This window comes from Carlito syrichta, unplaced genomic scaffold (genome assembly GCF_000164805.1).
Source record: "Carlito syrichta isolate Samal-C Ts95f unplaced genomic scaffold, Tarsius_syrichta-2.0.1 Scaffold288347, whole genome shotgun sequence".
Lineage (NCBI taxonomy): Eukaryota > Metazoa > Chordata > Mammalia > Primates > Tarsiidae > Carlito > Carlito syrichta.
The window spans coordinates 562,065-584,409 of record NW_007232443.1 but is presented as its reverse complement, the minus strand read 5'-3'; the positions used below and the strand labels follow the sequence as shown (position 1 = coordinate 584,409).

At 49.6% G+C, this 22,345-nt stretch overlaps 1 protein-coding gene across 1 annotated transcript in view; it reads right to left on the bottom strand.

Moving 5' to 3' along the window:
- Positions 1 to 22,345, bottom strand: part of DSCAML1 (DS cell adhesion molecule like 1) — a 348,081-nt gene that overhangs the window by 18,771 nt on the left and 306,965 nt on the right. Inside the window, 4 exon segments of the mRNA XM_021710263.1 lie at positions 5,189 to 5,328; positions 12,556 to 12,711; positions 15,170 to 15,316; positions 19,115 to 19,355. Coding sequence (XP_021565938.1) covers positions 5,189 to 5,328; positions 12,556 to 12,711; positions 15,170 to 15,316; positions 19,115 to 19,355 — 684 coding nt within the window.

Sequence of the window (22,345 nt, the reverse complement as noted above, 5' to 3'; positions counted from 1 at the left end):
TCTCACTCTGTCACCCAGGCTGGAGTGCAGTGGCATACTCATGGCCACTGCAGCCTCAACTTGCTGGGCTCTGGCAATCCTTCTGCCTCAGCCTTCCAAGTGGCTGGAACTACAGGTGCAAGCTACCACGTCCAGCTAATTTTTGATTTATTGTAGAGATGAGTTCTCACCAAGTTGCCCGATCTCAAACCTGCGGGCTCAGGCAATCCACTCACCTCGGCTTCCCAAAGTGCTAGGATTACAGGCTGAGCCACCAAGCCTGGCCTATGTAAAATTTTATTTTAATTTTGTTAACTCCTCCAAACCCTAATACAGGTACAGATCAAAGACTGGAGGGCTAGATACCAAAACATCACCAGTATTTATCTTTCTTTTTTCCAGTGTCACATGTGCTCCAAGCACATTTTTAAAATTTATTTACTTTTGAGTTGGATTCTCACTCTCTTGCCCAGGCTGGAGTGCTGTGGCATACTGACAGCCACCCCAGTGTTAACCTGCTGGGCTCCGGCAATCCTTCTGCCTCAGCCTCCCACGCAGCTGTCAGAACTACAGGTGTGCGCTACCACATCTGGCTAATTTCTTTTTATTGTAGAGACGAGGTCTTGCCAATCTGCCCAGTCTGGTCTCAAATCCGTGGGCTCAGGCAATCCACTTGCCTCAGCCTCCCAAAGTGCTGGGATTACAGGCTAAGCCACGGAGCTCAGCCCCAAACACATTTTTAAAAAGCTTTTAATGGCCTATAGTGCTCTGGGGGCCTGCCCAGTTTGCATGTGATACCTAGGGGCTCCCTCCAAGGGGTCACCACATGGGGACTTATGGCTAGTGACCATCACCGTGACCTGTGCTCCTCATGGGCTCTGGACAGTGACCCCCCCCCCTTGGGAGTAGGTGGGGCAAGGACACAGCTCTCTTCTGGGGCCCTTGAACATGGCTTAGGGTGTGCCCTGTTCTCAGGGAGCTCAAATAGGGAGGGCACAGGCCAGGCTGTCTCCCTGTGAGGTCCCAGGCTACCAGTGTTTATCTTTAGAGAGTGGGCATCCACTGTCATTTTTGCTTTCCCCTTTATTCCTTTATAAATTTTCCAGAATTTTCTATAATAAAATCAAATTATTATTACTGTTACTTATTTTTTGAGATGGGGTTTCACTCTATTGCCTAGGCTGTCGCTTAGTGGCATGATTATGGCTCACTGCAACCTCAACCTCCTGGGCTCAGGAGATCCTCCTGCCTCAGCCTCCCAAGTAGCTAGTTGCTTGACTTTTTTGTAGAGACAAGGTCTTGCTATGTTGCCTAGACTGGTCTCAAGTTCCTAGGCCCAAGCAATTCTCCCACCTCAGCCTCTCAAAGTGCTGGGATTACAGATGTGATTTTAATCACCAGAGAAAAACAATAAATGTATTTCTACCAGGACTGAGTGCAGCACTGGCCGCCCCCAGGGGGTGACTCCCTAAGAACAAGTACCATACACACTTTCCGTTCTGAGGATTCTCCACATATGTGTTTGGGCACCCCCACGCATATATACTAGTACCTTCAGTGTCAGGCGTTCACCTCTAACCCCAAGCTCATGCCCATAGGCTTGATTTGCCACCTGTACCCCAAGGTGCCCTTACCCCTAGCATCCCTTCCCAGAGATATATTTCATAAATGAGTTTGTAATGTAATTGTATGGAATCTGGAATATATCTGTGTGGAGGGATAATGCCACATGTGGTGTTTAGGTCTCCGCGTCCCTCCCTAAGTTCAGTCCCTCCCTGTCCCGCCCATAACCCCATCTCCTCCCATGTGGCTAAACTGAGGTCCTCATCATACCAGCAGACCTCTTGTGACACTGCCTGATGGGATACCTCCCCAGGAGGGAGGAGGTTCTTACATGCTCACAATAGGAAGAGGACGGAGGGAGGATTCCAGTGTCTCTAGCAGCAGGAGGGGGCGTGGAAACCAGGAGCTGTGTTCTGGGGCCCGGGAGAGGAGTCTCCAGCCACTCCACTGACAGGGGCTCCCCAAGCCTGAGTTAACGAGGAGGCTGGGCTCCCGGACACCAGTCCTTTGAAAGACTTCATTATCAGAGCAGGGAATGACTGCAGAAACCTCAGCTAGAGAATGGCTACCCTCCCCCAGCAATTAAGGGAAGGAAACTCGCCCAGTATCTAAAGCGACACAATTGCCAGGCTGCTTCTTATTCATACGTCAAACATGCACCCGCCTGGGCAGCAAGACCTCATCTCTACAATAAATCAAAAAATCAGCTGGGCATGATAGCGCATTGCCTGTAATTCCGGCTACTTGGAAGGCTGAGGTGGAAGGATCGGCGGAGCCCAGCAGGTCGAGGCTGCGGTGGCCGGGAGCGGCCACTGCACTCCAGTCTGGGCGACAGAATGAGACTCCAACTCAAAAAAAAAACCCATGCATTCAGTGACCATGATGTCCCAGGCACAGAGCTCAGCGGGGGGGACCCAAAGATGACAAGGCCCTCGTGGACCTCAGAGACCAGCGTGGAAGACAGATATGCCAACAATGAATTGCTGTCTAGTGGTGTATGGTGGAGGAGTGAGGAGCATGCCATGGTAGAACTCAACAGGGCAAAGGTGTGGATATGTGCAAAGGCACAGTACACGTCCAGAATGGTGAGACGCTTAGTTCATGAGAGCCAAGAATGAGAGAGTGTGTGTGTGTGTGTATGTGTGTAAGGGGGGGGTGGGGTGTTGGGTGGAGAGGGGCAGAAGACATGGTTGAAAAAAAATTGTTTTTTGAGTCAGGATCTCACTCTTTTGCCCAGGCTGGAGTGCAGTAGCATGATCTCAGCTCACCACAGCCACATCCTCCCTCCTGGTCTCAGGTGATCCTTCTGCCTCAGTCTCCCAAGAGCTGGGACTACAGGCATGTGCCACCATGCCCGGCTAATTATCATTATTATTATTTTGTAGAGATGAGGTCTCACTGTTTGTTTCCTAGCTTGGTCTTGAGCTACTGGACTCAAACGTTCCTCCCACCTCAGCCTCCCAAAGCACTGGGATTACAGGCATGAGCCACCATGTCCAACATGGCTGAAAGTGTCGACTGGAAAATACTAGGTGTCTGTGCAGATGGGGAGTAACTAGATATCATCTCCCATGCGTGGGGTGTGATTGGCATGAGCACCCAACAATGGGAGGGTGTTCTCAGTGAACATCTGCAGACCCTGTGACCCAGCGATTCCTCTCCTAGGGCTACACCCAACAGAAATGCGTGTACAAGAGCACCAAGGGATGCAGTGCGAGAATGTTCACCACAGCACCATTTGAATAACCCCAGCTAAAAACTATCCCAAAGCCTTCAATCCGTGAGCATCCATGAACAGCACAATGGGTGAGTAATTGTAACACGCACACGATCCAAAACTGTCCAGAAGTGAGAATGAGTGATCCATAGCCATACACAACAATGTGGATGAAATTCACAAATTCAAACTAATATTGAGTAGAAGAAGAAGCCAGACACATAGCACAATTCCATTTACACCCAGTGTGAAAAGAGGCAGCACTTATCTGTGCTGTTGACGTCAGGATGGTGGCTACTCTGGTGGGGGAGTGGGTAGGGACTGGAAGGGGTATGGGGTCTTCTGGGATGCTGTCATGTCCTGTCCTGTGCTCTGGGTGTCGCTGTTTGGGTAGGCTGTGAAAATCCACAGGGCTGTACAGTTACAGTGTGTGCCCTTTGCCGCATGGGAGGTAGTGGCCGTGGAGATGCAGGGGAGGCGACAATCAGTGGACTTCTCCCTCCACCCCAGGTAATGGGACTCTGGCCTTGGTGCGCCACCTGCCACTCAGAGGGCAATTCAGAAAGACCACAGGACAGCAGAGAGTGTAGGAGGAGGTGATGACAATTACCAAGCGACTTCAGGACTGCTTTGCTGGCAGATGCTCTGGTTAATGACTAGGTATTGGTGGAGGGAGAGGCCAGCCTCCTGCTCCTGCTCCTGGCTGTCCCGGCCCCAGGCACATCTCCCTGACAACACTCCTGGCCTAGTGTGCTCACCTCTGCCCCCCAACCCCACTAGACTAGAAGCCCCTTGAGGGCAGGCATCTGCACCAGTACCCGTACCGAGAACAGGTAAGCTCTAGAGAAGTCACTTAGCAGGACTTGTGTTTGAGTGGCTGGAGACAATGACAGAGGCCGAGGGAAGGATGCATTATGGGATATGGGGGCATGTCCCACTGCATGCACCCCCATCCTCTCTTCCCTCTCTGTGGGGCCCTCTGAGCACTCAGAGGAAGGGCTGGGCTAGCCCCTTGCCCTGTGTCCCTGCCTAGGGACTGCCCCCTCTGATGCCAGGGTTTAGGCCAATATTGCAGTCTCTTTGTTGTCTCCCCAACCTCAGCTGAGGTCCTGGCCCAGAGATGCCTTTGCCTTTTCTCAGCTGTCCACCCTCTTTCCTCCTCCCTTTATTGGGCTCCATGCTTACACAAGGCAGAGGTCCAGCAGCACCTCCAAGCCCATACCCACCGTGCTGAAAGGGCATTAATTCCTAGAGGCCACACACCTGCCAGTCCCCAGCCCTTCCCAGCCCTGGGTCCCGCTGTGAGCGTCCTCTGTCAGCCAGACCAGAAGGGCTGAGGCTGGCCTCCCTCTCACCCTGCCTGTTTGTTGATGACCCACATGACTCAAAAGAGCTTCGAGGGCTTGTGGCAATCTTGTAGCCTCTGGAACAGAGAACTGACCCGACATGGACACTGGGTAAGGCTTCGGCCACTCTGGGGTGACCAGTCAGTCCCCATTCTTTTTTTTTTGTTGAGTTGGAGTCTCACTCGGTCACCCAGACTGGAGTGCAGTGGCTGCTCCCGGCCACCGCAGCCTCGCCTGCTGGGCTCTGGCGATCCTTCCTCCTCAGCCTTCCAAGTAGCCGGAATTACAGGCATGCGCTACCACGCCTGGCTGATTTTTTTTTTTAATTTATTGTAGAGATGAGGTCTCTCTGCCCAGGCGGGTCTGGAACCCGCGGGCTCAGGCAATCCACTCACCTCAGCCTCCCAAAGGCGCGGGATTACAGGCCGAGCCACCGAGCCTGGTTAGTCCCCATTCTTATATACGAATCCAGGTGGAAGCTCAGATACGAGCAGCCTCAGGGCTTGGCCTGGAAGCCAGCTGACCTTCAAGGTCCCTTTTGTTTTCTCTGTCCCCTTCATCATTTGGCCCTGAACTCACTTACCGGCTGGCCAGACCCGGGGCTGGAACAGAAGATGGTATATTTGCGGATCACCCCATTGGGCTTGGTAGGGGGTAGCCAAGACACGACCACGCTGCTAGCTGACGAAGGGACAGCTTTGATGCCAGCAGGGGGACCTGGAACTGAGCAGGGAGAAGGTCTGGTCAGGTTAGAGAAAGAAGGAGGAACAGCATTTGGGAAAGAATGACAGACTGGGGAGAGGAAGGCAGATCAATCTGGGAGAGCTTCCTGGAGGTGGTACCCTTGAGCTGTGGTTTAAAGGAGGAAGGTCCAGCATGGCGAACAGTCAGGAAGAGAAAAGTGATCATTTTGGAATTGTTACACAATCTATGTAATGGAGACCCTTGGAGTGGCCAGTTTCAGAGTTGTTTGGCCAGAACCAAGGACTGAAGATCGACAAAAGAGAAACAGACCTATGAGGAATTCATCTTGATCCCTAGGACCTTGACCCCTGATCCCCAATGCCCTTGCTAATTATGAGCCTGTACTTAGGGAAAAAACAAAACAAAAACAAAACAAAACAAACCACACATCACACACACACACACACACACACACACACACACACACACACACACACTGGCACCGGTCATTTTCCTCTTTGGCCTGAGAGTTCCTTGAAGCCGGGACCACACCTGTTTCTTGACATGAGCCCCAGACACGGCCCTTGGGACTCTGGGTAGGTCCTTTCTGGAGAAAGGAGAAGTCACTACCTGAGAAGTGACTAGAAAATCCAACTTAAGTGGATTCCAACTCATATGGACCTTGAGCTCCCATCTCTGGGCCTATCCAGCCTGGCTGGGAACCCAGGGCTTTGTCTGGGGGACTGGACACCTCTTGATCTCAGACCTCATCTCTCCATCGTATGGCTGTGTGCCTGTCTGCCTTCCTAGGAGCTTCTATGCTCCTTTGAGAACAGTGGTAATATCCTATTCCATGTATTTTACCTCTCCATTACTCAGCCTCAGTTTGCTTGTCTATACAATGGAGACAATAGCCACTTTAAAGGAGTGTAGTGAGAAGCGGTGCTAATTACAATAAAGCACCTAGCACAGTACCATGTTTCCTTCTGAACTCTCATCTTGTGACACCTACCTCAGTGTTTTGCTTTTTCTAGCAAGTGGTCAATAATTTGGGGCTACATAAAATAACTAGATCAGCATCATTATCCTTTTAGGGGCCTGAGCCCAGAGGCTGGGAATGAATCATTTTGACTCTACCCGTCTTCCCTGCTACAGTCCTGCCTTTCCACCTATGCTTGGCGTCTCTGCAGGTGTGGGGTGAAGGGGTCTATGGATGGCCATGGGGGCAAGTGTTCAAACCTTATCCTTGCACATTTTTTCCTATCAGTTATTGACAGAGGTGTGTTACAACCTTTCACAGTGATTGTCAATTTGTCTACTTCTCCTTGTAGTTCACCAGTTTTTGTTTTTATATATTTTGAGGTTATGTTATTAGGTGCATACAAATTTAGAATTGTTTATTTTGCCTAGTAAACGGATTCTTTTATCATAATAAAGTGTCCATCTCTATCTCTAATAATACTTTTTGCCTTAAAGTATACTATGCTTGATACTGGAATATTCCAGTTTTTCAGTTAGACAGTTTGCATGGCTTGTCTTTTATATTTTCCATTCTTTCAAGTTGAATCTTTCTGTACCCTTATGTTTTAGATATCTCCTGTAGACAGCACACATCTGGGTTTTGTTTTTTGCTAGCTAGCTTGACAATCTGTTTCGTTTAATTGAAGAATTTTGTCAATATTTCTTCTTCTTTTTTGAGTTGGGGGTCCGACACTGTTACCCAGGCTGAAGTGCAGTAGCATGCTCATGGCTCATTTCAGCTTCAACCTCTTGGGCTCAGATGATCCTCCTATCTCAGCTGTTCAAGTAGCTGGGATTACAGGAATGAACCACCATACTCAGCTAATTAAAAAAAATTTTTTTTTGTAGAGACAAGGTCTCACTGTATTGCCCAGGCTGGTAGTGAACTCCTGGGCTTAAACAATTCTCCTGCTTCGGCCTCTCAAAGTGCTGGAATTACAGGCATGAGCTGCCACACCCAGCCTAGTCCATTTATCTTTAATGCTATTACTGATATATTTGGGTTTAAAAATACCATCTTGCTAAATACTTTCTATTTTATTTGTTCCGCCTGTTCTTCTTTTTCTTTTCTTTTAACTTTCTTTTGGATTAAGAATTTTTTAAATTTTATTTTCCTTCATCTATTAGCTTGTTTGTTATACAGTCTTTCACTACTTTTAGTGGTTACTCAACAGATTATATGAATCTTTAGCTTACTGAAGTCTAGTATCAATTGGCACTTTTCTTCTCAGACCTTAGAACTTCTGTTGACTCCTTCCCAATTTGTATGCTGTTGGTGTACATTTTAATTCTGTGTATACCTCATCATCACTATTTTGTGCAGTCAATATTAATTTAGATTTACTCATATATTCACCATTTAATTGCTCTGTCTTTCTTGCTGCATCACTGAGCTTCTACCTGAGATTATTTTCCTTCTAGTTAAAGAATACCCTCTGATATTTCTTTAGGGCAGGTACATTGGTGATAAATTCTCTCAGTTTTCATTTGCCTGAAAATGTCTTTATTTCATCTTACTCTTGAAGACCATTTTGCTAAGTATAATATCATAGGTTGATAACTACTTTTCTTACATACTTTAAATATACCATTGCCTTGTTTTCTGGCTTCCATTGTTTCTGACAAGTTATCTGACAACCATATTGTTGTTTCTATGAAGGGAATCAGTCTTTTTTTCCTTTGGTTGCTTTTAAGATCGCTCTCTCTCAGCAGCTTTATTATAATGTGCTTGGGCGCAATTTCTTTATTTTGTTGTCTGTGGAGTTTGTAGAGCTTCTTGAATTTGTGGCTTGACATCATCCACCAGTTTTGAAACATTGTTAGACATCTTTTGTCCTATTCTCTTTCTCTTCTCCTTTGGAATTTCTTCTCACTGTATTGTTTATGTCCTTGATACTCAGAATGTGGTCCATGGATCATTAGCAGCATAACCTGGGAGCATGTTAAAAATGTGAAATCTCAGGCTCCATCCTGGATCTAACAAATCAGAACCTGAATTTTAACATAATTCCTATGTGATTTGTATACACATTAAAGTTTTAGACTCACTTATCTATGTCTTTTACTGGCTCTTTTAATTTTCTGTCCTTTTGTCATTCTGTGTTTCATTTGGATATTTTCTTTTGAGCTGTCTTCCAATTCACTAATTATCTCTTTGGTTGTGTCTAATGTGCTATTAATCCCATCTACTGAATTCTTAATTTCAGGTATTAGTAGGTTTTTGTTCTGTGGATTTTCCATTTGATAGTTTCCATTTCTCTGAAATTTTCAGTCTTGTCAAACATAACTATCTTAAAGTTATGCTTGATAAAATCCAACTTTGAAACCCTTGTGAGTCTGCTTCTCTTGTTTGTCTTTTATTTCCCTTCTGGCTTTTGTAAATGTTGCCTCCATTCTTTTTAAATTATATGCCAGACACAGCATTTGCAGAATGGTCTGCAGAAATAATTTGAGGCCCCTGATCATGTTATCTTCCTGAGAAAGAGAGGATTCATGTTGGCTTCTGACAGGCATCTGCAATCTGGGCACAAGCAATCTGGGGTTGCTTCAATCCAGTTTATAGGACTGAGATGACATGAAGGCAAGCTGTTTACTTTGGTCCATTTTTGCTCCTAGAGTGCTGTCCTTTATGGTCTCAACTCAAAGTAAGGGGGATTCACCAGACAGACCCACACACTCCAGCAGGCTCTGACCTCCAGTCCACATCTTTGTAGTGCCATCCAGTGTCTTGGCAACTGCTTCCAGATTCTGCAAATGTCTCCTAGAGAAAAACTGTTCCAAATGCTAGGCTCACCTCCTGGGCCTCTATTTTCCCTTGGATCCTGGCCTAGTGATTCTTCACTCTCCTGCTAGCTCTCTGATGCCTCCAAACAGGTGTTTCAGAAGTATTTTATCTAGATTTACTAGCAGTCCTCAGCAAGAAGGAGAGTGAGTTTAAGTGACCTCATCCACCATTACTGGAGGTGAAACTCCTCTGAGACACTTCTCTAAACTTGTCTCCTCCTTTGCAGCCTCACTGTTGCTGCCCTAATACATAATGTCCCCATCTCTGCTTATACAAGTTCTGACAGGGCTCTCTGATACTAGTTCTCATAACTCCACCTTCTACCTGTGATCAACAAGAATTACCTTCCTAAAACAAGGGTCTTGTCATACTTCCAGTTAAAGGTCTTTAAAGTGGTCTAAAATCCAACTCAGTTTTGCACTTGGAGGCCATATGGCTAGGTTCAGTATTCTCAGGAAGGTGAGGAGTAAGCAAGAAGCTTTGTAGCACATGAACTGAGTTAAGCCAAGCCAGCCTGAAACCAAGCTCAGAGCGAAAGATCTGGACCTAGTAAATGCACTTGAATGAATTTATATGTTTGCATTTTGTCTTTTTCTATGTTTTACTTTTCTCTAAATTTCCTGATCGTTTTTTTCTCTTGGAAAGGGGTCATGGTGTCTTCAGATTAAGATATTTGCCCAAGCTCCCACAGTAGGGTTGGAATTGGACCATGGACCTGCCTTCTTTCTGTGACAACTGAGTAAGAACTGTAATGACTCCCGCCTACGTATGAGGGAACCGGGTGGAGCTGGGGCAGCTGTGATGGACAGGCAGAGTTGACTGCCTACCCACAGCCATTCCCTCCCATTCCTTGCAAACAGAATCTCATTTTTGCTTAGGTACCCATGATCCTCGACACTTTGGAGATAGCTGTCTCTGTCATCTATACCAGAGGATATATCATGCTTGGGGAGAGTTGGACATGTTAAGTCCATTTCCCTTTTGGTGGTTGGTTTAGCAAGAGGCATGTGACTCCAATCTGGCCAGTGGCAAAGGAAAATAAATCTGTTGTGAGGGTTTCTGGGAAAGGTTTCTTTCACTTTCAATGAGGCATGCTAACCAGAAGAGATGGCCTCCTCTCACTCTGAACTCTGTCTTGTCTGTGTGATAGCTGGAGCTGTGGCCATCTTGAAATCAGGGGTTGGGGTGGTGCTAACATGTGGAGGACGGCAGAGCAGAAAGGTGGGAACTCCTGACTTAACCAATCCCGGAGTGCCCTTCTCAGGACTTTTGTTTCAGTTGCACTTTCTATTACTTACAACCAAAAGCTTCCTAACAGATGCAAGTGATATGATGAGAAGTGTAGCCGATATGGAGGCAAGAAAGCTCAGATTTGCACCTAGTAACTGAGTAAGTGGCATTTGGAAAATAGTTTTAGTTCTTGGAGTCTCAGTCTTCTCATCTGTGAAATGGAAATAATACCTACCTCCCAAGGCCATTGGGAAGGTTAAGTCACGTTATGGCAACACATCAAGCACACGTCAAGTTGTGACTGCTGTTCTGGATGAGAGCTCGTGTGACACTAGGTTCTTTGTGGCCTAGGCTTCCCCTTGGACACACAGATTTCTCCAGCAGAAGCATAAATCTGCCAGCATCTTAGCCATAAAGCAGCTACCATTTGCCTGCACTTGACATTTTAGAAAAGGTTTTTTTACAGGTATCTTGCTTCTTACAACTTGAGGTTTCACTCTCCCCATTTTAGCATGAAGAAAGCTAAGGGACTTGCTTGTAAATGCCAGGGTGGGGGGCATACACCCTTACAGTATCTACCAGTGCCCTTTCCAGGCTGTGAGGCCACCTCCCGAGAGTGAGGGGCAGTACCTCCTTGCTCCTGGCTCCTGTTGCGTGTGTTCCCATGCGTGTGGCTCTAGTGTGGAGGGTAGAAGGCTCCCTGCAGGGAGGGATGATGCCCCTAGACCTCTGGGTACCCCTGTGGGGCCTTACCTTGATTCAACACATGGAGGTGCTTAGGGCTCAGGCCTTGCATTAGAATAGGAGGCCAGAAGAGTCTGGAGGCCCCAGCAGTTTATTTCTGGAGGTCAGAATGTACCTGTGTGTGGCCCTGCGGCTGCAGATGGGACCAGGCTCTGGGCGCCATCTCAGCTCAATCACTACACAAGAGCAGGTGGCTCTGCCTGGAGCTGTCCCGGGAGGCCTTGATGGGAGGATTAATGACAGGAAAAGTAGGGCAGGCAGGTTGGTAAATATTGAATTGCTCAGAGCTTAAGAGGAGAGGGGCCTGGTGGAGCGGGAGGGGCACAGGGGAGCAGGGAGATTAAGCTGAGCTGGGAGCTGGTCCAGGTGCCAGGCTCCGGGCTGCACTGGCAGCGTCTCCCCCATCACTCTTAGTCCGAGTCGCTCCTTTTCAACACTTAAACCCTTCCAGCACCTCCTGCCAAAGTGTCTGGGCAGGACCTAGACTCAGGGTCTCCAGATTACTTGAAAAGATTGAGGCTGAGGGGAAAGAAAGCCATCATTCCAACAACGGCTACCACTTTAGTGCCCACTGTGTGTGGCCACTTTCTAATAACGGAGCACCTGGCTCAGAATACTCAAGGGAGAATCAGGTAGGCCACGGGACTGGGGCGGGGCAAAAGTGGAAGAAAGTGGCAGGGCTGGACGCAGGAGCCCAGAGTTATGCGTGATTCACACACGGCACCTCTGGGACATGGAGTTTCATATGGGCAGTGCCCCCTGGGGTCGTGCAGCTCTGGCCTGGGTGGAAGTGTGGTCCTTCTCCCGACCTGCTCCCTCCTGGGCTAACTCCACTTCCATCCTCGCTTCCTCCCCACCCCTTTTGCCACCCCACCCTTGAGTTTGGCCTTCCATCTCTTGTCTTCCTCCAGTTCTGCCCTCTTGAGGGCTTTGAGACCACATGGCTCCAAGTGGTGGCGCATCCCCTTCCCCTCCTTGGCAGTCTGGGATCTGGACTACACTGAGGCCTCTGTGGGTGCCTCCAAGACCCTCCCCCAGGACATGTTGAGTGATACTCCTGGTCCCCCTTGCCGCCCAGCCCCAACCTCTGTATCAGAGGAAACTAGGCTGAACCTTTCAGGAGAGCAGGATGCCCTTGGGGCGAGGGTAGGAGAAGAGGGTTTCTCTGGCCTCTGACTTAGTGCTGCAGCGGGCAGGTGTGTGTGTGTGTGTGTGTGTGTGTGTGTGTGTGTGTGTGGAGGGGGGTTACAGAGGCTCATATGTTGATGCATGAATCCTAGAGTGTTTCACCACAACTTGTGATAAGTTATGCCCCCCTCCCAAAGCAGGACTCCCCAGAGGCCTCAAAGCTACCCTGCAAGAGCTTAAAGGGACAGGAGAAAGGACAGAAGGACAGTACCCTGCTCTCACCTTTGCTCCTGGGGTGGAGTTGGGGGTGAGCAGTGGGGCGGTGCAGGCCAGCTACCCCAAGGAGGGGTTGGACTCACCGTCCTCCTTGGTCTGGATGTAGAGCACGCTGCTGCGCACGCCGTCGCCCGCTTGGGTGTAGGCCAGCACCTGCACGCTGTAGTTGGTGAACTTCTCCATGCCCCGCAGTTCCACGCGCTCCCGCGTGGTGGTGATGTTCTGCATCTCGCCCCACTCTGCCAGAGACAAGCAGCCTCTGAGGGCGGTCCATCCTGGACAGGCCGTGGCCCCTGCTGCCGCCCCCGTCAGCCTGGGCTCTGCTCACACCTGCTCCACTGGCTCAGACCTCCACCCCATGGTGGCAAGGGCTAGAGGGTCCTCCATCTGAAGGAACCTGGGAGCAGAAGTGGGCCACTGCCCCAGGCCATGCCTCTCTCAAAGGGGCCCAATGAAGGTGAACCTGGCCTGGCCCCGCTCCAAGGTGACCTTGCACCAAATTCAACTTGACACGCCCCTTAGAATACTTCAGTCTCTCCAAGCCTCCCTCCTAACCACCCAACTCCCTTCCCATGTGAGAGATGCCCAGCCTAAGTGGGACAGCTTGGCAGCCGTTCCTCCTGTGGCCCGGCTCCGCTTTGGGCCATCAGCTCTCCCCAGGGAGTTATCAACTGGGGAATGATGCATTGCCTCCCTGCCTCTGACTGCTTCCGGGCCGGTGCCCTGGACTCTTGGAGCAAGGAGCTAAGTGACCCATCTGCCTTCACCCCACCATGGAAGACCCCAGATATTCCTTGCACAGAGAGCCTGGGAGAGGCTGGTGGAGTGACAACCTCAGCCAGGAAGGGCTGGGCTGTCCCTCAGACTCAGTGAGGACCCAGCATCGCAACTTTGCTGAGGTACTTCTTGTAGACTCAAAGAGGAGCTTATGGAGAGGGTCCTGTGTGAGGACCAGGGTTATAGGAGGAGGAAAAGAGACACACCCAAGCCTCCTGAGCCCTTATTGGACTTTCAGAAAAACAGGTCCAGTCACTGGCTGAGGATGGGCCTGTGGAGCTCAGAGTCTGCAGACCGATTCCCAGCACCTCGCTGGTGGCCCGGTGCCAGCAAAAGGCCCCAGGCAGAGGGCCTGGCCTGGGGAAGGCAGCAATCTGCCAGGCCCAGGGGGTGAAAGGCTATGCCCCACGTGAGGGGACTCCAGGCCTGTGCAGAAGGAACCTGACAGTAAGGCCTTCCTTTCTCAGGAGGTCAGAAACCAGGGTAGATCTGTCCAGGACCGGAACCAGAGAAAGACCCAGAAGAGGGCAGCATGGCCCACTGTCCCACTGATCTCTGGAGATTAGTGAAGCCAATGTTTTCCTCGGGGACTGAGCTGAGGAAGCCTGCAGGCTTGAAAAAGAGGAAGAATGTTCTGGAAAACGAGAAACCACCCTTCACCTGGCTCAGCTCAAATAGGAATATAGTAAGATCACATTTTGAGCACGTGGCCTGGCATCTCCCAGCAAAAGGACTTGGGAGGTCTTTAGAGACCAAACCCCTGAGCCAGAGGCCCCTGTGCTGTTATAGGAGACAGTGGCCATGGTGGTGGGGAAAGATACTTCCCACGGGCAGCATGTCGGAGCAGAGCAGGGTCCAGGTGGGAAGGAGACAGGAGCAGCTCTGCCAAGATGACTGTGAGTTGGATTCCTGGGTCCTTCAGGAAAGAAGAGAGGGTGCAGGGGCTGGGAGGCAGAAAAGTTCAGGGTCTGGGGAGGCAAACTCATTTCAGCCTCGTGTAGCCTGCTGAGATGGGTGAGGCCTTTGGTGGAACGTTTCCATAGACTGGAGTGCTGGGCCTCTGGCTTGTGTGGACGACAAGCCTCCTAGACACTCAAAGGTCTCTGTGTACCCCAGTGGGCAGGAGATGGTGTGTTTGTAGGAGGCTACTCAGATCTGTTAGCCCCAGTGCATCGCAGGGCAAGGACGACCCCCATAAGGCTGGGCCACTGTGTTGACTTTCCTCTGCCTGCCAGGTCCCTCCCAGCTTCACTGTGTGCGCCTCTCTGCCCTTCTCTGGGTCCTGGGCGGCTCACGTGTCACTGTGCGCTGGTCAAGGGTAGGCTCTCCCCGGGTTCTAGTGACCCTGCTTTCTCTCTTGCCCCTCCAGGCGTAGGTGGTGATGGCTTCTTGTCGGTGCTCATCTCAGGTGCCCACCTATCCTCCCTCCCCACTCCTCTGAAATAATCCCTTCGTTAATGTCTTCAACGGCCCCACCTGAGTGCACCAGCTGTTCTCTGTGGTGACCCTGACTGACATGACCTCAAAGGCCTAATACCAACACATTGGATTAGAAAAGCAACTCTGCCCCTATCAGGCCCCAAAGAATCCCCAACACATGGTTGTCAAGGAGTCGTTGGCTGTCTCCTTCCCATCCCTCACCAGAGAAGGGACCTAGTGCAGTAAGACCCGCCCTTGCCCCTGGTTCCGGCCTCAGGCTAACGTGGACATATGCAAGGGGATCCCAAGTCCCTCCCTCACTATCCCCTGGTCGTTTAGCCATTATCCCCCCTTGTGGCCTCCCCATGTGGATAAGAGGGGGTTGCACTTCCTCTTGACCTTCCGTGGGAGGATGCTCAGCTCTAACTAAGCCTGGAAGTGAACCCTACCGACCCTGTGCCTCTCACCCCACGACCTAGCCGTCCATCTCAGCAGACTCACCCCCATCAACGTAGAGTGACCAGAAGATGACCCGATAGCCTTTGAGGACTCCATTGAGGGTGCTGCGCGGGGGCTCCGACCAGGAGATGACAGCCACGTCAGACGTGATGGACAGGGCCCGGACGTTCTCGGGGGGCTGGCTGGGCACTGATGGGGTGGGAGGAGAACCAAGGGTCCAGTCAGTCAGGGGCATAGATGACAGCATAACATTCCTATCCCAGGCTGGGCCCTTCTGCCCAACCAGAGGAGCATCCAGTTAGATAAGCAGAGGGACCCCCCTGGCTCGAGGGTCCTGAGAGTTGAGGCTGGGAGGCCAGGAAGTGGACCACATCTCCTTTCCTGGAGATTGGCATAGAAAGAGATCTTTACAGACTTGGTTCCTTGTTCTCTGGGTAGCACGTTCCTGGTTCTGGTTAAATCCTGGGGAAGGGATGATGAACTCTGGGCATGAGCCCCTGGCAGTCTCCCAGTGGGCAACTACAGCAGGAGAATCCTCCTCTGATGACCATGACAGACCTGGAAGACCACCTGCCGGTCCTAGAGGTATGTGCAATTCATTATCTTATCTGATGGCCCCTCTGTGTCATCTGACTGGGGGAGTCTGAGCCACAGCCTGGTTCTAGGGACTCCTGTGTCCTGGTGCCAAGCCGAAGGGAAGACAAAGAAGGGAAGATCTCAACTAACCCTGGTGCAGGGGAGAAGAATTTCCACAGAGACCTTTAAGACTCCTGAGACCATTACACTTCGTTCCCATCCTTGCACACAAGCCACAAAAAGGCCCGGGCTGTTGGGAAAACACCCTCTGAGGCCAATTTAGGCAGTCCACGCTGCCTTTAGCCCTCTCCCTCCGAGAGCTACCTTCGAGTTTAACCTGAGGATCCCCACCCCGCTTCGCCTTGGTGCAGCCTGCCCTTCCCGAGAGGGCAGACGGTGGGAACACCAGGCCCCAGGAACCACCACGGCTGGGGAGAACTTCGGTGGCACTTCCTGCTGGCTTCCCAGGAGCCAGGGACAGAGCGAAGGACTGAGTCTGCTTCGCTCTGAATGGGAGAAAGGAGGCACAGGCTGGATGGAAGGTAATTAGATCCCGTTGCCCCACAAGAGGCAACTCTAATTTTTATGAGCATTTAAATGATAATACATCATCCTAACGATCCTCTTTGAGAATGATTATTGTTTCATATTACTTAGGTGTAAAAATATAAGCACCATGTAATTAGGGACCCAGTGTAATAAACTAATACAGATCGCCCGTTCGAACAAAATGAAGGTAATATAATTATGGAAAAGACACTATTGCTAAAGCAGGGGCCCTTGAATACCCCAGGAGGAGTGCTAATATTGCCAGGAAACGATCAGGATCTGACAGGCTAACGAGGGCCTTAATTAAGTATGAAAAACTGCTGAGCAAATGCCGGAAACTTTCTTCCCCCTCTCCTCCTTTGTTTTGAAAATGACTCTGCAGCCCATGCCATCTCTCCCTGTTGGAAGTTCCAGGGACCCCCACAAGGCAAGGGACGGGGTGCTCTGGCAGAGGTCAGTGGTGGGTCTGGCCTGGTTGTGCCCTGGCCTGGCCTGGGGTAGGCGGGCGCCTAGTGTCAGGCTGGGTAGGCTGGCCTGGGCTCAGGTGGCTGGTCCCTGGACACGCCCTGCTAGAGTGCCCTGCAGCTGCGTTACTTGTTCCAGCATCCAGCCTTGCTCCCAAGAAAGAGGGGAGCCACAGAGTGAAGCAGGAAGAGTATGGGATTCAGGGTCAGGCCTGTTTTGCCCCAGACTCCATTATTTACAATATAGGTGATTCTGAACAAGTTTCTTAACCTCCGTGGGCTTTGGCCTCCCTTTTATGGCTAATGACATAGCTGTTGGTGCTGTGAGTCTATGGGGCTCCCTGGAAAAGCAGCATCAGCATTGCCTGGGAGATTACTAGAAATAACAATTCTTTTTTTTTTTTAAAGAGATGAGGTCTTGCCATGTTGCCCAGGCTAGCCTCAATCTTCTGGATTCAAGCGATCCTCTTGGCTTAGCCTCCTGAGTAGCCGGGACTACAGGTATGTACCGCCACGCCCAAATTTAGAAATGAAAATTCTTGACCCCTACCTCTGATCTGCTGAAGCAGATGCTTTGGGGGTGGGCCTAGCAATCTGCATATAACAGGCCTCCAGGAGATTCTGAGGTCGCTCAGCCTTGAGAACCACTGTATTAGGGTCCTGCTTAAATTAATACTACACCCTGAAGAGGGGACAAGCTGAGCTTCCTCAGCCCGGCCATGCCTGTGGCCAGCATCTCAGGATGGGGGGCAGAGGGGATAGTGAGGGTTGTGGGCTGGGGGCTGCTTGCAGTGGAGCTCTGGTACCTCCCCCTGGACTTCAGATCCCTCTTTGCTCTCTGTGTGCTTGTCCCTTTTTGTGTGTTCTCCTTTTCTCTCAGGTGTCCAGAGCTCTGGGGCTTCTGAGGTCTGCCCCATCTCAATGCCCCAGCTTGTTCCCCCAGAGCAATGAAATGAGGCTCTCCAGGGATGAAGACCGGGCATCAGTATTTTAAAAGCTCTCCAGATGATTCCAACTCGTAGCCAAAGTTCGAAACAGCTAATAGGAGCTGATCGACTCACCGAAGCATCCTCCTTCCCCAGGGTGCTGCATTTTCAAAGAGGCAGAGGTAGTGGGGAGGGCACTGCTTAATCTAAAGGAATGGCTCTCTAATGGTGGAATGCTCAGTATCTGATGGGCCCTGGGGCAATGGCCTTCTGCTCTCCAGGCCATTGGTCTCTCTCTGCTGGGGGCAGAGTGGGCAGGCTCAGACTCAGTGATGGGTGTTAGTCTCAGGCCCTAGTTTTGGGTTGGGGCATCAAGAAGAAAGCTTGGGGGCGGGCTTTGTGGCTCAGCCTATATTCCCAGCACTTTGGGAGGCCGAGGCGAGTGGATTGCCCGAGCCCGTGGGTTTGAGACCAGCCCGGGAAACTTGGCGAGACCTCATCGCTACAATAAATCAAAAAGATTAGCAGGGTGTGTAGTGCGTGCCTGTAGTTCTGGCTACTTGGAAGGCTGAAGCAGAAGGATTACTGGACCCCAGCCACTGCACTCCAGCCTGCGGTGATAGAATGAGACTCCAACTCAAAAAAAAAAAAAAAAAGAAAGAAAGAAAGAAAGAAAGCTTGGAAGAATGTTCCACTTCTTATTTATCCTGCATTTTAGGGGACTGTGACCAGCCTGGCCCCATCTCTGGGGACATCAAGGACCACGTCTCCTCTCGACCCGGGAAATTATTAGAAGGCTCTGGTATCAGATGGTGTCTTCCCTGTGCTTGGAGACCACGCATGTTTCTGCTTCCTCCAACCCTCTCCCCCTGGAGAGACCAGGTCCCTAAATTTACTAATCAGGGCTTGGGGTCTTCTCCAGTCATCAAAGAATGAAGTTTTAAAAATTGGGCTCTGCATCTCCTGCTATGTGAGTTTGGGTTTTCTTAACTCCATTGTCTCATCTCCAGTCCTTAAAAACAGGTGGTGGACAGGTCCCAGCCTAGAATACAAAGGTAACTTGGCCTCTGCCCCTTTCCCAAGAAGCTGTAAAAGAGGAGAAACAGGACCCAGCTGTAGAAGAAAGAGCTTGGGCCAGAGAATTGGGTTAGGGTGCCAGGAAGGAGGAGAAAAGGCAGAGGGAGAAGCGTGAATGGAGAGAAAGGAAATAGATAAGTACTCAGGAGACTGGGCAAGAGGTCAACAGGTGGGCTGAAGGGTAGAGTGTTAGCGAGCCAAGGGACAGAGAGTGGCCAAATGGCCTGAGAGGCCAGTGTGCCGAATGAACCAATGGGCAGGAGGAGACAGAGGGGATCCAGGGAGCCTATGGGAACCACACGATCCAAGAGGAGGCCCAGGGCAAGCGGAAGGACCCACAAGCCCTCCCTGGCAGCCCTGGATCTATGACCTCTCCCCTCTGCTGGGGCCCTTACCATCCTCCAGGGTGGTGGCATTGATCTCGCTGGATGAGGGTCCTGTGCCAGCCCGATTGAAGGCCTGGACCACCACCCCATACTGGGCGAACTTCTTGAGGTTGTCCAGGGTGTAGACCTCACTGTCCCCAGTGGCCTTCATCTCCACAATGCTGTACTGCCCGTTGCTGCCGGGGCTGTTCTCTCTGTAGCCGATCTGGTAGCCCCGGATGACACCGTTCTGCAACTCCTTCTTGGGCGCCTGTGAGCAATGGGTGAGGCAGACACAACGGCATGCTGAGATGATGCTTCTACAACCAAAGTCTGGTCATGCACTCCGCCTCCCAACCCTTCAGAGGCTCCCGTCTCAGAGTGAAAGCAGGAGTTTTTACAGTGGCTACACAGCCCCGAGTGTTCTGACCTTCTGCTACCTCTGGAACCCATCTTCTCTCCTTCTTCTCTCTGCCTCGCTTCCTAGGCTCCAGCATGCTGGCCTTTTTGCTGTTCACGTCAGGAGCAGCCCCATCTCAGGGGGACACTCCTCATTTAAATATCCACATGGCTGGTCCCTCACCTCTGTCGGGTCCCTTCTTCAGGCTTCCTTAGCTCCTTCCAGATTGCCTCCACTTCTCTCTAGCACTTCTGACTTCTTTTCTGGTTTATTTTCTTCCACAGGACTTGACATCATCTGACATCCTATATATCTTACCTATGTGTTTGACTGTCTGCCCCCATTAACATATAAGCATCATGAGGACAAGGGATATTGTCTGTTTTGTTAATTTTTATACTCTCAGTGTCTAGAATGGTACCTGGCATAAAGCAGGCCCTCAATACATATTTATTGAATGAATGAATGAATGAGCCAATGAATGAACAGGGATATCATTGGGCATGGACTCAGGGGCCTGGGAAGAATGGAACAGCAACAAAAAGTAATCAGAAAAAGAGGGAGGTGAGCAATGAGTTTAAATTTTAAAAAGAGTCCTGAGATACCACTGCACATCCATCGGGATGGCTATTATAAAAATAATAGAAAATAAGTGTTAGCGAGGATGTGAAGAAATTGGAACGCTTGTACATTGCTGGTAGGAATGTAAAATGGTATAGCTACTGTGAAAAATAGTTTGGCAGTTCCTCAAGAAGTGAAATATAGAATTACCATATCATCCAGCAATTCCATTCCAAGTGTGTGCCCCGAAGAACTGAAAACAGAGACTCAAACAGATACTTGTGCACCCATGCTCCTAGCAGCATTATTCAGAATTCCCCCAAAGTAGAAGCAACCCGTGTCCATTAAAAGATGAATGAATAAACAGTGATTTATCCATACAACAGAATATTATTCAGCCATGAAAAGAACGCAATTCTGACCTATATTACAACATGGATGAACCTTGAAGACATTATGCTAAGTGAAATAAGCCAGGCACAAGAGGACCCATGTTGTTTGACCCCACTTATCAAATACCTAGAAATGTCAACTTCATAGAGGCAGAAAGTAGAAGAGAGGTATCCAGGAGCTGGGAGGAGGGTACGTGGGGAGTTAATGTTTCACGGGTGCAGAGTTCCAGTTTGGGATGATGAAAAAGTTCTGGAAATGGCTTGTGGTGATGGGTGTACAACACTGTGAACGTGTCTACTGCCACTGAGCTGCACACTTAACCATGGCTAAAATGGTAAATTTTATGTTATATGTATGCATGTATGTATTTTTGAGTCGGTGTCTCACTCTGTTTTGCTCAGGCTGGAGTGCAGTGGCATGATCATGGCTCACTGCAGCCTCGACCTCCTGAGCTCAAGTGATTCTTCTATCTCAGATGTCCAAGAGGCTGGGACTGCTGGGGCTACAGTTACATACCAACATACCCAGCTAATTTTTTTTTTTTTCACATTTTGTAGAGATGAGATCTGGCTCTGTTGCCTAGAATGGATATCTTATGTGTCTTTCACTACAACTAAAAAAGGTTTTTTCCTTTCTCTGGGTGCAGCCCCTTTGGGAATGCTAAGGCTGGATTGCCCCAGAGACTAAGACCAGGGCCTGGGGTATGATGAGGACTGAAGTCTGAAGCCAGCCCCTAGTTGGAGGGGCAGAGATGGTCAAGAACTTGGTCAGAAGGGAGCTGGTGGGAATGAAGGATGAACCCCAGTCAGCCAGGCAAATGGAGAACACTCCACCATCATTAGTCTGGGGCTGGACATACGACACTCTCATACATGACCACACACACGTGGGCATACACATACTCCCCACTTATCTACTTACGTCCAGGGCCAGGAACACATACATCCAAGCCAATCAAAGCAAACATCCTAATCCACACACCTACCACAGCCAGATGCATCTAGACCCACAAATAGAAACCTGCTCCTTCAATGATCCGGCCTGCCTCTCTATAAATTAAGACTTAATACCCACCCCAGTGCATTTATAAACAGTTTAAGTCAGGATGTTTAAAGACAATGAAGTTAATTTAAAAGCTCACCTTTTATTGTACTAAAAGTAGTGAGATCAAAAACAATTAAGTTAGTAAAACAACCCTACTGCTTTTTTTTAGTCAATGAATGTTCTAAATGAACTGTGTTTTTAAGCTCACTGTTAACTCAATAAAATGAAGTTTTTAATTTAACGTAATTGTTTTGAACTCACTAAATAGGTGTGTGTGTTTAATTGACTTGTCTTTTTGTTGCTGCCTGAATAATGTTTCTCTGCACTTGGGCAGTTCTGCTTGCTTGTCTGTAAGTAGGCAAATTTCTGCATTTGGGTCTTGTATCTGCACACATTATGTCTATGCATGTAGGTGCAGGCACACACTGACATCCATTAGAGATACTAACATATCTTCAAGAGCCCGGTACCCTCATGTTCACACTGTCACCTGTTCTCATGTTACTTGTACGCGTATCCATGTAGACACACATTGAACATCATTATATAACAATACACATGCACACATACCCAGAGCTGTGTATATTATGATACAACTGCACACATGACCACATCAGCATATGCTGACAGAGGCCTCAGCTTGGCATCCAGGCACACTCAGAACTCTCTCTCTCTCTCTCCACATATATATAATATATTCACATATTTAAATGTGAATCTTGACAGATCCTCCCTCCCTCCTTTCTCTTTTTTCCTTCCCTCTCTCTCCACCTTCTTTCTCTTCCCCTCATCACCCCCCAAACAGACACACTCAGGATTTAAATCAATCTTAACAATATTTCTCTGAAGCATTAAGAAATCAA